The sequence below is a fragment of the Neodiprion fabricii genome, chromosome 5, assembly GCF_021155785.1.
Source record: "Neodiprion fabricii isolate iyNeoFabr1 chromosome 5, iyNeoFabr1.1, whole genome shotgun sequence".
Lineage (NCBI taxonomy): Eukaryota > Metazoa > Arthropoda > Insecta > Hymenoptera > Diprionidae > Neodiprion > Neodiprion fabricii.
Genome location: NC_060243.1, coordinates 27,390,947 through 27,406,823, shown reverse-complemented (window position 1 = coordinate 27,406,823; position 15,877 = coordinate 27,390,947). Strand labels below are relative to the sequence as shown.

Here is a 15,877-nt window from a genome sequence, read left to right as displayed (position 1 = left end):
AGAAATATCTAAAAATTTCCATAACGATATCATCGTTACTCACGAATACTAGCATTGATCGTGAAAAATGTTATTTGCATAGAAGTTAAAACTTCTTGTCCAAGTATTACACGGACGCTCAACGTCCACGCGTGACGGTTTAATTAAAAAGCGTAGTTAGCGCTGACCCGCATCTGATACATGAAATTATTGAGTGAGTTTTAAGCCGGTTAATCTATTGTGTACTGAAAAGAACAGTAACTGGTATAGGTATTTATATTCTCGTACGTAGGTGTTCTATATTACACTCTTACACCTCTACGAATTGTTCTAATCTTCAACTGCAGACGTGTAAGCAATTAATATATGGATCCACTCGGTGTCGTTGCCAAAGTATAGAAGTGTTTCAATGAGAGCGTTCAAGTGTTTTGATGCGTCATACGATCAGTTATCTTCGATCAAAGGTGTGGTAATCTGTAAACGTGTTTATCTTAAACGGTGAAATTGAAACTGACAGTTCTAAACCCGAAATCACCGATTACCTAACGGAGCAGTACGTTATTTGCTCTCAGTTCAGTTTTGTATTCCGTGCGTTGCGGACGTAGGATTATTATTTGCCAAGCTGTTCTTGTTTCTGATATCTACCTTTCGCAAGTTTCTACACACCTCTGTTTCAACCGCAGAATATCATCTAACGGTAAGCCGTTATGTGTCATTATAACATCCGCTCTGTCAAAAAAAAAAAAAAAAAAAAAAAAACGAACTTAAATGACAATTTTTCAATATCGTTATTCTTTTCGTAATCATTTGGCGAAGGAGCGACGGGGGGGGGGGGGGCATTGGTAGTCTAAATCCAGCACAGAAAATCAGAATTTCAACCAGATTCTGCAGTGGCTTCAGCCGCTATCTTGAATTTACGGTTTGAGTCGGAAAACATCGATTGTAGGCAAAATCTTGTTCATACCAAAGTTGTAGACGATTAAGTTCCTTACAATTACATTTAACAAAAACAATACCTCCGTAATTTCAAGATGGCGGCTGAAGCTTCTACAAAATAAATCTGACCAAAATGCGGAATCTAGACTACCAATGCCCCCCCCCCCCCCCCAACGAGTACAAAAAGGAAATAGTGGAATCGAAAAACTGCAATTTCAAATGTACATTCCAACTGGATTGTATACTGTAGATGATGAATGATGAATGTAGTGATACGTAATTTCTACGTTTTTGTGATCTAAATGTCGCGGATTGATTCAGAAATCGTTTGATGCTGTTTGCATGCACATGTAATAATAATGCGGGTGCATTAAAATTTTCTTACAATCGTTTGCTTCACTTTTATTTTTATTATTCGGTATAATAGCAACACAATTGGCATCGGCTTATCGCAATTCAGTGAGAATGCTATGCCGGTAAAAATAATTTTCCCAACTGTATAGACTACTGGCATACAGGTGAATTTCAGCACCATAATTTTTTCTTCTTCTATACCTAAATCAGCATTATAGAATACATGCTGTGATGAAACACGATACATTCCAGTAGATTTGTGAAACTTTTGAATTTGCATTCCAAATAGCTTTCTTCCTTTCAAATTTGGAACAGATTGTTCTAAGGATAAAAATTTATTGGTTTCAATGACAGGACACAAATGATAAGCGACATTGTTATCTTTTTTAAGACTTGTTTAAGTTAATATTATTTGCGGAAAAATCTTAGTTAAATTATTTCTTCGATTTCAAGTAACGTTACTGCGCTTACGACTTGCGATACGCACGGAAAATACATGAAACGTTGAAAAATTTCACCGGTATGAAGTCAAAGAAGTTTTTTTTAGTGGCGATCATCAGTTGCTCTTATACCACGATCTGTCCGTCCAACGTATTTCGGAACTATGTAGTCTATTTTTATCCTATAAACCCGTTTCGCTCTGATCTGATATCTTCGTCTGGTACGTAAAGAAAGTCCTTCCGCGGTAGAGCAACGAATATAGGTATAAGACAACTAGAATCCGAACGACGCCTTTTCCCCCTCCTATCTCCGTAGCCGTCTAGCCGAAGAGTCGCGTTTTTTCCGGATGACTCACAACCTACTGCGTACGCAGGAATTACAGCGCACAAACATTCCTAGTATGATTGTAGGATTCGTAGGCGTACACCGGTGTCCTATTTATCATCGATAAATGCGCCTATCTTGCACTCGGCCTGAGGCACCGTTCGATAATTAACGCTTGATAAGTGAGAAATGAAAATAATCTCCGTTTTAATCCCGCTTTCATGAATTGCTTAATCAGTCTAATTCGTAATTATGCTTGCCACCGCATGCAGAATCTTGTAACTGTATATATGAAATTTCGTTTTTATCACTCGTCGCAGTCATAGCTTTTGGTCGATTTGCAATGCAGGATAAGAAGCGGAAATAATTCATATACAGAATTCGCTTGGCATTTATGTATTTACTGCAAAACTCTGATTCTTGTTTCAGTATTATTACCGCCTGTCGATATTGTTGCTGCGATAGCAGTTTGAGCCAACGATTATGGCTGGAAACGTTGGACTTCATGCCGTAGCTGAAACTACTGGCCAATTTGGTAACAATTTCTTAAAGGTTTGTTTAAACGCAATTACTTTACTCAGATTCTTTAATGATCCAGTGAGAAATGACAGTTTATTTTCGGTGACAAAACTTCTCTGATACCCATTTATATGTTACGTATGCATTACATTTTTTGTGCCTATTTGAACTGCAAAATTTGTAAATGATAGAATTTACAGGGATTTTAATTAGTTTTGTAAGCTTCTATGGACTGTTTTTTCAATATTTTGAAATTTCAGACCGTCGGTAATGACAAACCTGGCAACTTGATCATGTCGCCGTTGAGCGCTCAGGTAGTGCTGGCGATGGCTGCCTACGGAGCAGGTGGCAGAACCGCAACTCAAATGCGCTCTTGTTTATTCATTCCCACTGAGAATGAAGTAGGCCAATCGGGTTATCAGTCTCTTATCGAAACATTGAACGTAAGTAATGCAAATAATTTATTCTGGTGTTGGTACTTTCTAAAAGCTGCACGACAGCAGTTCCGCTCTATTTATCCTTGCATGTGAGAATGTGTGCTCCGGATTTACTTTGAAAAAAATTTGACCAGAATTTTTTTCAGGCTGTGAAAGGAGTGGAATTACGTCTTGCTAATAAAATATACACAGCTTCTCAGTTTGAAGTAAAACCTGAGTACAAAGAGTTGACGTCTAAAAAATTTTACTCCTCGAGTGAGGAAGTTGACTTCAACGACCCGACACAAGCTTCTAAAACAATCAATACTTGGTGCGAGGAGAAAACTAACAAACGTATTAAGGATTTAATTACTGAAGGTAAATACTTATGTCTGCAACCGAATCTGGCAAGTTTTGTTGGAATTGTAATCTTCTTCGAGTTGGAAGAACTTGTGGAGTTATAGAACTTTTCAAGACATTTAACTGAGTCCCTGTTCATAGACTGCCTCAACTCAGACACAAAATTGGTACTTGTGAACGCAGTATATTTCAAGGGACAATGGGACAAAAAATTTAATCCCGCTTTGACGAAAGATAGACCTTTCCACATCGATGAACACACTACAAAATGTGTACCTACCATGTTCATAAAACACAAACTGCGATTTGGCGATCTTCCAGAGTTGAGTGCGAGATTCATCGAGATCCCGTACCAGGTATAGAGACTTGAGGATCAATTGGAGATGTGAATATTGACGTTAATCGATCATTCGGTCTAGTCATGTACTATCAAACATTCATAGGATAATCTGGTTCAGAAATATTTTAATTTTTTTTCTATTTCTCAGGGGGACGAGCTGAGTATGATAATCATTGTACCGTACGAAGTGGATGGCCTCCAAAAAATTCAGGATAATCTTCATCAAGTGAATCTGAAACAAAGTTTGCAAAAATCGTATCCCAGCGACGTCGAGCTTTTCTTGCCAAAATTCAAGATAGAAAGTACTTTAGATCTCCAAGAGACACTTGAAAAGGTAACATACGAAGTAAATTGCAACTTTTCATTATAAATAGCAACTGATCGAATTTCTCTGAACAACTTGTGTGTATTGCATAACTTCTGGAATTTTTTTGCTACCAAATTTCTGTCCAATTCATGTAATTTCAAAAAAAACCTGTCCTAGAATAACTAACTATAAGAAGTTTGAGTTGCTGATTATTTTTCTATCCACTGTACACGTCTACTTTTAGTTGGGAATGACTGACATGTTTGGAGAAGAGGCTGACTTCTCTGGTATATCTGATACTCCACTCAAAGTTAGCAAAGTCATCCAAAAAGCATTCATCGAAGTAAACGAGGAAGGTAGCGAAGCTGCTGCTGCTACTGGTAAGTCAAAGTTCTGCGAACATCACAGCAGTGCACTGACCCTAATTTAATCCTGTACTTTTGCCTCCATTGAATCGCATATCACCATTTCTCTCTGCCTTCGCGTCATTTAATTTTCTGCAATAGTTTTTGAACATTTTTCTCAGACGTTGTTTTAATGTCTTACAACAATATTGTATATACCAATCGAGTTTTACGATCCAGCAGTACATTTAGCCTCCTTTTTATTCACCACTGAGGCTGAATTCTAGAAGACAGAAAAGGGAATTTGCACAGTAAGCTATGCAACTCTCTCACCACTACTTTTTGGTTCCGTTCACAATTTCTTATCGCATATTCTTACAATATATTTTAGCGAATAATTTATGTACGTTTTCATACCACGCTAAGAGCTTTGGTAATTTTTACATTTTTTTTATTACACACATCACTATTTATTTTCAATGTATTAAACTTAATTTGCATGTGCCTTTAATTGATTTTCGTAGATATAATTATGTGCAAAAATATCATAATTCACCACTAATCTTCTGGATCTTCGTATTAACAAAATGAGTCATAAAATGTCTTTCAAACTCTAAATTGTACGTATACTGCTTATTTGATTTATAAATAATAATAGTTACTGATTGAAATGTACTATTTCAAGACAATTTTTTTTTTGTTTAGGTGTAGCCTTAGTTTTAATGTGCGCATATATCGAGGAACCTCCGCTGAGATTTGAAGTCGATCGACCATATCATTATGCAATATACCATCACAGCACTGGAATATCCTTATTCACCGGAATTATTCGAGAACCTAACGTAATGTGAATTAATCTTATTCCTCAATATTGTGATAGAAATTTAATTTCATTCCAGCTTATTTCGGAAAAATGATCTTTTTTTCAGCTGCATCGCAAGCTATCATGCGCATTTTTGTGCATATATGCGATTTGAAACTTTTTCTACAGGCATAGTGTTTACTACGATATAAATGACTAGCTTTGATACAAAATGTATTACAATAAAGTATTATCTGTTATTGAGTGAAATCTTGATATCTTGAGTAACTCACTTACAGATATTATCTACATGGCATTATGAAGTTATATGATAGACTAGAGGTATTGTCTTCGTTTATGAGACTACCCGTAACTTCAGATACTGATTTTAATTTTTACTGACCCGTGATCGAAGTAATTATTAGCTACAGACAAAACTGGTTAATTATAGCCAAGTGAGAGGATTTAGAAAAAAAAAATTCGTTCTGTGATAAATAATGTTCAGAAACTATTGTAGTTACGATACATACAGAGTTTGCAAACTGAAATCAAATTATGCTACATTTTATTAATATTCATCAAAATCAATCTCACTATTAAAATTAATTATCCATTATTACAAACTATACGTAAATAACGTTCACGTTTCAGGAATAATGCTCCAGGCTCGGTGCATGATATTTTCAGCTGAACTAGCCGTCGACCACCCGTTCGTTTACATGATTGTATCTTTAACGCAAAGCAGCTCTGATGACGACGGGGACATCGTATCGTTGTTTAGCGGCCATGTGGTAGACCCATCATTGTAGTGTAAATAACCCCATAGATATTTGTACAGATGGCCAAATCACTTTGGTGTAAATAACGCAATACAGATGACCGTCTTCATTTCTATATGAGTGACGAACCGATATTTTTGCTAGAATGCCTCCCACGTGTCATCAAATATAATTTTTAATGTTTGTGCTCATCGTCGTTAATTAATTTCTGCGAACCAGTGTTGAATTGAATACATTGCTTATAAATAAATTTTACAACTTTTAAATATTCGTTTTTTTGAATTTAAAATCTGTGGTAATTTTTCGTTTTGTAATCCCCATGTTATTGATAGTCAAAAGCGTTGTCAATTGTCTTCATAGGATTCAACTGTTAGTCAAAAATGTTAAATGTATTTTTACAAAAATTGGTGAGTAGTGGCACTGAAATAATTGGAAAGGAATTGTAATTTTGAAACAAGTATATTTGAATGGATAGTTGTCCCGAGAATTATCACGTACCTAAATAAATTGACAAAGCGATTAATTAAGCTCAGTAAACATAATAAACAATGGTAAGTATAACATCCCTTAATTATATCAGTAAATAATACAATTAGACTTTCGGTGTTTTCACTTCACTTGGTGTTTATACCTATGTACACAAGGGGCAGTGATTCTGACAGTTAATTTTAACAGTTAACGCGCTATACTCGTAAAAAAAAATCCTGAAATATTCAACTCGCTAGCCTCTCAGAGTTTCGGATGCATGACCCTCGTCCTGGCGTTCTCTTTCTATTCCATTTGCATATGTTACCGCGATTTCCCTCATTTTCGGTTCCGTCTAGGATTCCGAGATCTTTCGTTTGTAACGCGCATTTAAAATACCAAGTTACAATTTATACATGGAATAAATAACAGTTGTTTCAGAAATAATACTGCGTGCTTGATGCGTGACATTTTCAGCTGAACTAGCAGTCGAATTAAGAACCAATTGTTTTCAAAAGATCTTATTTTAAGCACCACACCGTGAATGAGCATGAATCTCGTCTCAGAATTTTATTGTATTCTCATATTCTGAAAATGAACGTCGTCCAGTATTCGCACACGAATCTATTTGTGGGCTGAATCGTTATGCATTACGTATAGTCGTACTTTTAGACCTCTAGCGCAATATTATATACTTCGATCTATCAGTTTCTATAAGTTCGCGAGAATTGTACGTTGAAAGTACAGTGAATTGGCTTTTAGCATTTCCTGAAAAAATCGGCACTTATACGAAGACAAACTTAATACACAGGTGACTGCTTTGTTGTTAATTACATATGATAGATAAAAATATCATCATTACGTACTTGTAAAATTTGGAACAGATCAATTATTGATACTGGAAGTTATTGGAACTTTTCTTCTAAAAATAGCATTGTACTATAATTTGATCAAAGTGAACGAACTATCTTGTATTTGTTATACAAGCATCGTTTAATATTGTTTCTTTAGGTATATTTCAGTAAAAGCATTTTCATTCGTTCTTTATTACAGTATGGGTGAAGAAATACATGATAATAACGGCCTTCAGGCCATTACGGAGGCTGCCAATCACTTTGCTACTAGTTTTCTAAAGGTAGACGCATAAATGTAATTTGATTATTACATTCAACACAACTCGTTATTAATTAGAATTATCTATAAATAGACCTTGTTATTTATTGCAGCTGTCAAGAATAAATCAACTGATTATAACACCATGAACCGATCGTCCCACTGTTTGATCTCATTTGTGCATTTGTATAGATATAAATTCTTTTTTATAATTTTTCTCACTGTAATTTCACATTTTCAGGTACTGGTAGGTGATAAATCCAATAACTTGATCATGTCTCCATTGAGTGTTCAAGTGGTACTGGCCATGGCTGCTTATGGGGCCAACGGCAAGACTGCTACTCAAATGCGATCAGCTCTTCTTCTCCCCGATAACGACAGTCTTGGCCAATCGGGCTACCGTTCCCTCATTACACTTCTGAATGTGAGTTGCGAATCGAGACGCCGTACACTAATATCAATTTGTATGTATGAATTGGTACTTGATCTCTCTTCAAGCTCTACACTGGAGATACTGTTGCACCTAGTATTTTTAATGTCATAATTACTTTACACAATATTATACTCCATGGTCATAGCTATTCGTTTTCGTTCCACAAACTTCATCCTAAGTTTGGAATATCAAAGAAGTTTATGTTTCAGACTGCAAAAGGAGTTGAACTGCGTCTGGCTAATAAAATATTTACAGCTTCTGGATTCGCAGTAAAATCTACGTACAAGGAATTGATGACTGCAAAATTCTTGTCCTCGAGTCAGGAAGTAGACTTTGGCGATGCATCGACTGCCGCTAAAACTATAAATACTTGGTGCGAAGAGCAAACAAACAATCGCATAAAAGACGTTATTACACCAAGTAATAATTATTGTAGTACCTAGTGTACTAAAGTAAATTATAAGTTGAATATGGATTCCGAAGAAGCCATGAGAAATTTATTTACAGCTACGACTTTACTTGCGTGTTTCTATCCTTGTGTAATTTCAGACAGTATTTGTGCAGACACAAAGTTGGTATTGGTGAACGCAGTGTACTTCAAAGGTCAATGGGAGAGAAAGTTTGATCCTTCTCGAACTCAGGACAGACCGTTCTATGTTGATGAAAAAACTACTAAACATGTTCCTACCATGTGTATCAAACATAAATTCAGAATGCAGGCTCTTCCAGAGCTTGACGCAAGCTTTATTGAATTACCGTACCAGGTATAAAAAGTGAATTTTTATGCAAATTAGCATGTACTGTCGTTGTACATTTCATGTCAGTTGTGGTGCAAAGGGTAAAAAGGTTCACAAGGTCAATATATTATTCCGTATTTCCTAGGGTGGAGAGCTCAGCATGATTATAATTTTACCAAACAAAATTGTAAATGGATTAAAAACGATCGAAGATAATCTTCATGAAGTGAATCTCAAAGAAAGATTGCAACAAATTTCTCTGAGAGATGTAGTTGTATACTTACCAAAATTTAAGATTGAATGCAGTTTAGACCTCCAGAATACTTTGATAAAGGTACAGTTTTAATTATTACAAAATATGCTATCATCCATTTCACTCGTCAAAAGTTGAATTTTAGTTGCATTCAGTATTCTACTCCTTTCAAATAAATCCGAAACTGTCATTTATAAAACAATGTGAATGAAATAAAACCAAAAAAAATTTGTAATGATCTGTTTTATATAGTTGTTAAATTTTTATGCATCCGTAGAATTTGTAGAATTTCTGTTTCTGAGTAGGCTCAAGCACCTGTCCCTTCAAATCTGTTACATATTTTTATTCTAGTTGGGAATGACTGAAATGTTTACAAATGGAGCGGATTTTTCTGGTATAGCTGAGTTTTCGCTCAAAGTTAGTAAAGTCGTTCAAAAGGCATTCATCGAGGTTAATGAAGAAGGTACTGAGGCAGCTGCTGTTACAAGTGAGTAAAGATTCATTGGAATAACTTTATTTTAATTACAAAGATATAAAAGATTTTCGTGCAGTTCAAGCCGTTGATTTTGCAACAGCAAATTAAGGTACATAATAATTCTGAACAATGCCCAGAAAATTATGAGCCATTAAATCCTACACAATCCAGCTTATGTCATACAATTTGGACAGATGTCCATGTACATCGTCGATTTTCTGCTTACCAAAGTTTGAAATAATGGAAGGGATATGGCTTCATTGTTCATGTATAATTTTCAGAAATGCAAATCACAAGGCGTTGTGGACCACGAGAATTCGAAGTTAATCAGCCTTATTACTATGCAATATATCATCGAAACACTGGAATTTCCCTCTTCAATGGCATTGTTCAACAGCCCAACTAGGTACAATATAATCATGAGCATTGTTCGAAAAATCGAACTGAAAATTAACTCTGTTATAGGATTTCACCAGAGTTTTTATGAGTTGGGTGAATTTTCATTAACTGTTCCTTTATACTTGTAAATATGACTAATCGTTTTACCGATTGTGAGTCAACAGCTTTAACTGTCTACATTTGAGACCCAGTATTTTCGCGATAGACACGGTAACTCATGCCAACTTTATCTAAAGTCAAAAAACCAAATATGTTCCGTTAGCAGGTGAGTATAGCTAGTGATTGGACGGAGGATTTTAAAAAAATTGAAATTTCTATTTTCTACAGAGTTTTATGCAAAAAAGTACAATTTTCGGTACAATTTACACCATGTATTTCATTGTCAAATAAGTTGTGATCGAAGAAAAAAAAATCCTTCGTCTAATCACTAGCTAAGTTTGCCTTAAGTTTGAATAAAAAAATTCTGTTATTATATAGAAAAAAAAATAAGAAAAATATGGTTTTTTTTTAACCTTTGAGATCCATGTAACCCCTGAAGCTATAGTCAATGGATGTCATCTATATTGAAAGTACTTATCAACCTTTCTATCCGTAAAAATACCTTTTTAACATACATCTATCATTATCTATTCTTATACGATAATATAATGGATAAATTAATGCCTTTTTGCAATAGATATAATTCCAATATATTTTATTTCAATAAAAATTTAAATGTAATTAACAATGTTGTTAAAATTATGATATATTTCAATGTAATGAGTAATGTATCTCTGATTCAATGAAGTATTGCACTACTCATAATCAATCGAGACGTGGAAGCTTCATTATTATATTCTACTACTCTAAGACATATTCGTCTTATTTCTATTTTTTTCGTATTCATACAATACTTTTATCGTAATTTAATATTGGAAACTTTTCACTTGAACTCGCATATGTCTGAAAACTCTTGAGATTGTTTGGGTTTCATGAAAATTGAACACCACTGGACAAAAGCGTTGATCACTACATCACGTGAGAATCATCACGTGAGAATCTTCACGAACGAATTAACAATTATTTTTCTCCATATTGTGATTATAACCATTAATACACGTTTTATTAGATGCGTCGATACAACGAAGTCTTGAATAATCATTTCAAAAATTGAAATGAGGACACAAGGCACTAAATGATATTAATAATTTCGATATCTAATTAGGGATATATTTTTACTGTCCAAAATTTAGATGAAAATTCTGAAAACTAAATGTTGCATATACTCTGTGGTAAAGTCTGATTGTGCAAAGCAACAATAAGTACTGCCTGGATTTTCCTAAAGTTTCAAAAATATTTTCTGTGTTTTGTTCTATCTTCAATGTTTACGTGAGATTTGTATTGCAGGTACAAGCATTGAGTCTTCTATTCAATCCTCGGCTTTGATTACCGAGAAAACGAGTAAATAAACATGTTACAATTCTATTAGCCTCAATAGCTGAATGCAAAAATTAACAGTGACCGTATTTCAGGTATCGTATCACGTATAATAATTGATGAATAACCTTCTTAAACTAACGCTATATGTGGAATAAAAACATTTATCATATCTATAAAAAGGAAGAACTGTAAAACCTGGGTTAAAATTGAACCAAGCTTAATTTAAAAAAAAATACAATGATTAATGTTATAGATATATCTAGCTAACTATGCAGTTAGCTCCGTCTGCTTTTCCAGACTTCGAAGATATCCCTGAGATCGCAGTTCCCATAGAGGTAAGCGAACTCCGACGAGAGGATGACGGTGGCATGCTCGCTGTGGTGTCAAGAAATACCTCATCATTATCCGAATCGGTATCCTTGTCATCTTTACCTTTCCTGCTATGAATATATTGGCGAATCATGTTTTCAGTTTGAGCCATGACCATATGTCCATTGCTAGTCATGTACGGAGGACCGCTCTGAGTGGTCCGTCTATTATCTGTGAAATTTTTGTTGTAGGCGTGTCGAAGTTGTTGTTGCTGCTGCTGCTGCTGCTGTTCATACACAAACTGATCTTTATCGACATCTGTAAAGAACCGTTTTGGCTGCTTGTAGTTCAATAGAGGATTAACAACAAAACCGACCTGATCACTGTACTGATTCATGGGTATGTTATCGCTATCATCGCTGGCCAATAGATCGGTGGTAAAACCCATCTGTGGTCGAGTTGTCATTACAGGTCCATTGTAAGATAGTCTAACGTTATTGTCCATCGCTTGTCTGACATGCGCAGGCTGACCTCCGTACGAATACCTATCTTTATTCGGTATCAATGGTTTACTGTCCCTGTTTATTGTGCCAGACCTGGATTGGAGATAAGCATTCAAGGTGTTTCCTGCTCCTTGTGCATTCATATTCGTACACGTTTGATTCTTATTGAATCTTGGTCCAACATTTGTTGCAATATTTTGAAAACCAGCGCTTGGAACATCGTTTTTGTCTTGTTGATGTTGATTTGCAGCATTGCGCCACCGCGCGCTATTCATTACAAGCTGAGCCAACTGTTGGATTGTTTGCTTAGTATTATCCTGTTGATTATCATCAAAGTTTACTCGTCGCTCTTGCTCCCTTCTCGTGGTGTATGCATTTCGTGGATTTCCATCATTTACCCTTGATTGAAGTACAGTTTTCGCCGGAGTCGAGCTTTTGATAGGATCATTTTCATACTGCCGCTTGCTATTCAATTGCCGCAGATATTCGTACCCTTCACCTTGTCCTGTGACCAGAATTTCTGCTCTGTCTTTGTGGTCGACATTCAGATTATTAACAGTGGCTGAGCAAGCTAGCGTTGCATTTTCTATCATTTCTTCAACTTGCTTTTCAGTTTCGATAAATGCAGCACTAAGAATCGATCCAGCATAATTTTCGATTTGGTTGGATAATTTTTTTCCCGATGTTGTATCCTGCTCTGTTTCAATTTGACGTCTTGCATTTTCTACCTTCTCATCCACTCTTCTTTCTGCATCAAGAAATGTAATAGTCTCAGAAATAAGCGTTTTGGTATCCATAAACAGACCGCCTTGTTTGGCAATACGTCTTTCAGCAGAAGACTGTGTTCTCACTTCTGTATTTGTAATCGGGTAAAATCCGAGTTGCATTTGTGCCCTTACGAAAGGAGATTGCGAAACTGGACCAAGTTTCGACCATATGGTTCCTGGCTTTCCACTTGGACTTGTAATCGGAGTTACTACCCCAGGTCTGGTCGACAAAGGATTTTGATTGACCAATTCTATTTTAGAATTAGGTAATGTACATGGCACACGACATGGTTTTGGCGGAACTAGATCCAGTTTCGGTGGAACAACTCCTGGTTTAGGCGGCGGGGCAAGACGACTTATCTTCGGCTCTGGAAGCGGAGGAGGTATTTCAGCTTCCTTTTCCGGACTTTGGTTCAAGACTGAGGCATGAACTACATTCAACAGATGATCCAACCGGTTTTCCAATCTGTTTTGACGATCTCTATCTATGTCTAAGAAACGAGTAACCATATCGCTCTGGGCTGCCAGAATCTGAAAACATAAGTCACATGTTATTAGCATAATTGAAATATTTGTAATTTCAGAATGTTCAGGCTACCGAAATAGGTCAATTGCTAAGGAGGACCAGTTTCATTAATAAGCCAAAGTGCAGATGATTTAAGTATGTTCACCTTATTAACAACTTCGTTCTGTGAACTTAGCGCGCTCATCATAAGTTGTTCCAGCTTCTGTGCTTTTTTTTTCCTAAATGGCGCATCGGGGGCTGATTCAGTGTTCACAGCAGAGTCTTTTGATTTACTGAGACCTTTTTCTGAAGGTGTCGGTGATTCTTGCAAGAACTCTATGGATAATGTGTCGTCATTGTAAGTAGCATTTGTTGTTAAAGATGTGGCGTCAAGACTTGGCAAAAAAAGCGGGTTGTACATTGGTAGCGCCTGGTTGAAGGTTTCGTTTAAATTTTGAGGCTTTTCATGTTTGGGAGTTTCACAGAATGCATCATTCAAATTTGGTCCGATATCGCCAAAAATGTTCGGAGACAATTGGCCAGCTGTTTGATTAACATTATGGTTGAAATTTTGAGTTGGGATTGCATCCTGATATTGTTTATATGTAGCCGCTAAGTTTTGTCTGAACGAAGCCTTTCTTGGTTCCTGTGGCATAGCCTGTTTATTCATAGCTGCTGAGCTTTGCTGGAATTGATTTTGCGTGCGTTGGATATTTTGCGGGATACGATTTTGGTTCAAAATAATATTCGGCTGTACTTCAGTTGATATTCTTACCGAATTCGGCGGCATTTGACTTTGCAAAATTTGATTTGTATTATGTAACAAGTTTTGCTGCAGTGCAGGATTATTTTGCAGCATATTCTGCTGCATCAAGTGATTGTGAGCTGCCTGCAGTAAGTTTTGTTGAAGTAAGGCTTGATTTTGTTGCATATTTTCTTGGATTATATGATTTTGCACGTTTTGCACTGTATTTTGAAAGGGTATTTCACTGTAGCAATTATTCGGCACTGAAGCTTGACGAAATGTTTGTTGTATCGGTATTTCTTTAACCGGAACTGCATTTTGCCGCAGTGATTTTTTCATGTTTGGGGCCAAGTGTTGAATAGTATTTGTTGCTGCATCTCTAACTGGCGAAAAAGTACGATACGGTTGCGCTAAAACTGTTTCATTTGATTCTGGTGAATCTGGGTATTCCTCATCATCTGTAAATCATTCGAAAAACAAATATGTTTTATGCTTTTCTATTATCTATTCTATTTTTCACACATTTTGTTCAAATAACGAAACAAAGTTCTGATTGAGGATTATCTTAATGTAGCAAAATATGCATGTTGTAGCTTCTCCACTATCCTATGTTTGTTCAAAAACCTGAGAATCTACGTACGTGCAAGTTCCCACATTGGAGATAGAGCCTCTGTACGGAGTAGAGTTTCAACAGGATCGCGATACTGATAACGCATTTGCAGGTTTTTATTAGTCTTGACATCCTTCGGCGGTGATTTTATATTAACTCCTACATCTGGCGTGGAAAAATTATTCAGTTATATATCCATCCAATATAACGTAAAAATACATAAAGCTGAAATTAGTAAAACCAATGTAACGAAACATGAGGGATAAAAATCGTTATTGTGCAATTTTAGAATGACTTTCAAGGAATTGGTTTTTCAAAATATGAGCATATTTTATTTATCATAGTTTCCTAAATTTCAGACTTCCCTAGAGGAGCGAAATAACGATTATTCCTACACTTATTTCTAACTTCAGCCTCGTAAAAATAATCGGAATAAACGAGCAACAAATTAGCTTTTCTCAATCTTTACGAACGTTAGCATTTCTAATGGTAAGCATGCAACAAGTTGATGGTAAAGTACAAAGCGTTCCTACGATCGGGCAAAGAAATAACGAAGGGTCGGAGTGTAGAAAGTAAATAAAAGCAACAAAACATTTCGTGACCCAGCGTGTAACTTACGCCACGGCCCTTTCGAAGTTTAAACTTTCATCGGGAAGGGGTAGGCGTGTGTATATACGTTAGATAACGATAAATAGTGTTAGAGCGACGTGGTGAGGCTTACCAACGGTATCAACACCGTTGATGTTCGATTGAAGCAGTCGTTTGTCTTTCAGGACTTTGTCGATGGATTCGTAATACTGTTCAACGCCAGCGCGAGTCCCGGTTTTTTTTGCTTCCCGGTAGCAAACGAGGACCTGTTTCATTCTCGATCGGCATTGTTTGCCTGAGACGTTGTAGCCTTTCTTCTGCATGTAACGAGCGACGCTATCCCAAATCAATTGCGGCTTCGTCGCGTATTCAAGCTGCTTTTGCACCTGCTTGTCCGTCCAAACCGACACCAACAACGTCGTGCTGTCAGGTGTCCATTTGTACTTTAAAGTCTCACCCGAATCACTCATCTTTTTTATGTTATCGTACGCCAAATATCGACAAAAAAATACAAACACAAAGACGCCACTCTCACTCGCTCTCACTCTCGCGTCACACGCCGTTCGTTTCACGTTCAGCGTTTACTGAACCCAACCGTCGGAGATTTAAACAAGATGAGTCCAAGTTCGACCGTGGGGGAGAGCAACAGGTTGCC

General features: G+C 36.4%; 3 protein-coding genes across 6 annotated transcripts; 2 read left to right on the top strand and 1 right to left on the bottom strand.

Moving 5' to 3' along the window:
• The first annotated feature begins 457 nt into the window (after positions 1–457).
• LOC124183933 (antichymotrypsin-2-like) lies at positions 458–6,167 on the top strand. Of its 3 annotated transcripts, XM_046573138.1 has the most exons (9): positions 2,060–2,216; positions 2,464–2,586; positions 2,814–2,996; positions 3,137–3,347; positions 3,471–3,685; positions 3,818–4,003; positions 4,221–4,356; positions 5,026–5,162; positions 5,774–5,911. In XM_046573138.1, exons 2-9 carry the CDS (start codon positions 2,518–2,520, stop codon positions 5,777–5,779), a joined length of 1,143 nt encoding a protein of 380 aa, XP_046429094.1. In that variant the 5' UTR covers positions 2,060–2,216; positions 2,464–2,517; the 3' UTR covers positions 5,780–5,911. The 3 variants fall into 3 exon arrangements, with proteins under 3 accessions (XP_046429093.1, XP_046429094.1, XP_046429091.1); XM_046573137.1 differs by lacking the exons at positions 2,060–2,216; positions 5,026–5,162 and adding an exon at positions 458–676 and having other exon boundaries at positions 5,774–6,167; XM_046573135.1 differs by lacking the exon at positions 5,026–5,162 and having other exon boundaries at positions 2,061–2,216; positions 5,774–6,167.
• A 139-nt stretch (positions 6,168–6,306) lies between these two features.
• Positions 6,307–10,474, top strand: LOC124183934 (serpin B6-like). 2 transcript variants are annotated; one of them, XM_046573140.1, is made up of 8 exons: positions 6,307–7,177; positions 7,420–7,501; positions 7,721–7,903; positions 8,122–8,332; positions 8,462–8,676; positions 8,795–8,983; positions 9,254–9,389; positions 9,659–10,474. In XM_046573140.1, exons 2-8 carry the CDS (start codon positions 7,421–7,423, stop codon positions 9,781–9,783), a joined length of 1,140 nt encoding a protein of 379 aa, XP_046429096.1. In that variant the 5' UTR covers positions 6,307–7,177; position 7,420; the 3' UTR covers positions 9,784–10,474. The 2 variants fall into 2 exon arrangements, with proteins under 2 accessions (XP_046429096.1, XP_046429095.1); XM_046573139.1 differs by having other exon boundaries at positions 8,110–8,332.
• Positions 10,300–15,875, bottom strand: LOC124183917. The gene is made up of 4 exons (XM_046573091.1): positions 15,356–15,875; positions 14,665–14,799; positions 13,446–14,482; positions 10,300–13,305 (listed from the first exon to the last, which is right to left on the bottom strand). Exons 1-4 carry the CDS (start codon positions 15,690–15,692, stop codon positions 11,455–11,457), a joined length of 3,360 nt encoding a protein of 1,119 aa, XP_046429047.1. The 5' UTR covers positions 15,693–15,875; the 3' UTR covers positions 10,300–11,454.
• Between the last annotated feature and the right edge of the window lie 2 nt (positions 15,876–15,877).

Bases quoted from the DNA above. Each gene is read 5' to 3' on its own strand.
- LOC124183917 (XM_046573091.1), bottom strand. From the start codon at position 15,692: ATGAGTGATTCGGGTGAGACTTTAAAGTACAAATGGACACCTGACAGC. The intron at 14,800-15,355 runs GTAAGCCTCACC...TTTCCACGCCAG, and splicing joins CAACGGTGTTGATACCGTTG to ATGTAGGAGTTAATATAAAA. The intron at 14,483-14,664 runs GTACGTAGATTC...AATGATTTACAG, and splicing joins TCCAATGTGGGAACTTGCAC to ATGATGAGGAATACCCAGAT.
- LOC124183934 (XM_046573139.1), top strand. From the start codon at position 7,421: ATGGGTGAAGAAATACATGATAATAACGGCCTTCAGGCCATTACGGAG. The intron at 7,904-8,109 runs GTGAGTTGCGAA...ATATCAAAGAAG, and splicing joins CCCTCATTACACTTCTGAAT to TTTATGTTTCAGACTGCAAA. The intron at 8,677-8,794 runs GTATAAAAAGTG...CGTATTTCCTAG, and splicing joins TTATTGAATTACCGTACCAG to GGTGGAGAGCTCAGCATGAT.
- LOC124183933 (XM_046573137.1), top strand. From the start codon at position 2,518: ATGGCTGGAAACGTTGGACTTCATGCCGTAGCTGAAACTACTGGCCAA. The intron at 3,348-3,470 runs GTAAATACTTAT...CCCTGTTCATAG, and splicing joins TAAGGATTTAATTACTGAAG to ACTGCCTCAACTCAGACACA. The intron at 4,004-4,220 runs GTAACATACGAA...GTCTACTTTTAG, and splicing joins TCCAAGAGACACTTGAAAAG to TTGGGAATGACTGACATGTT.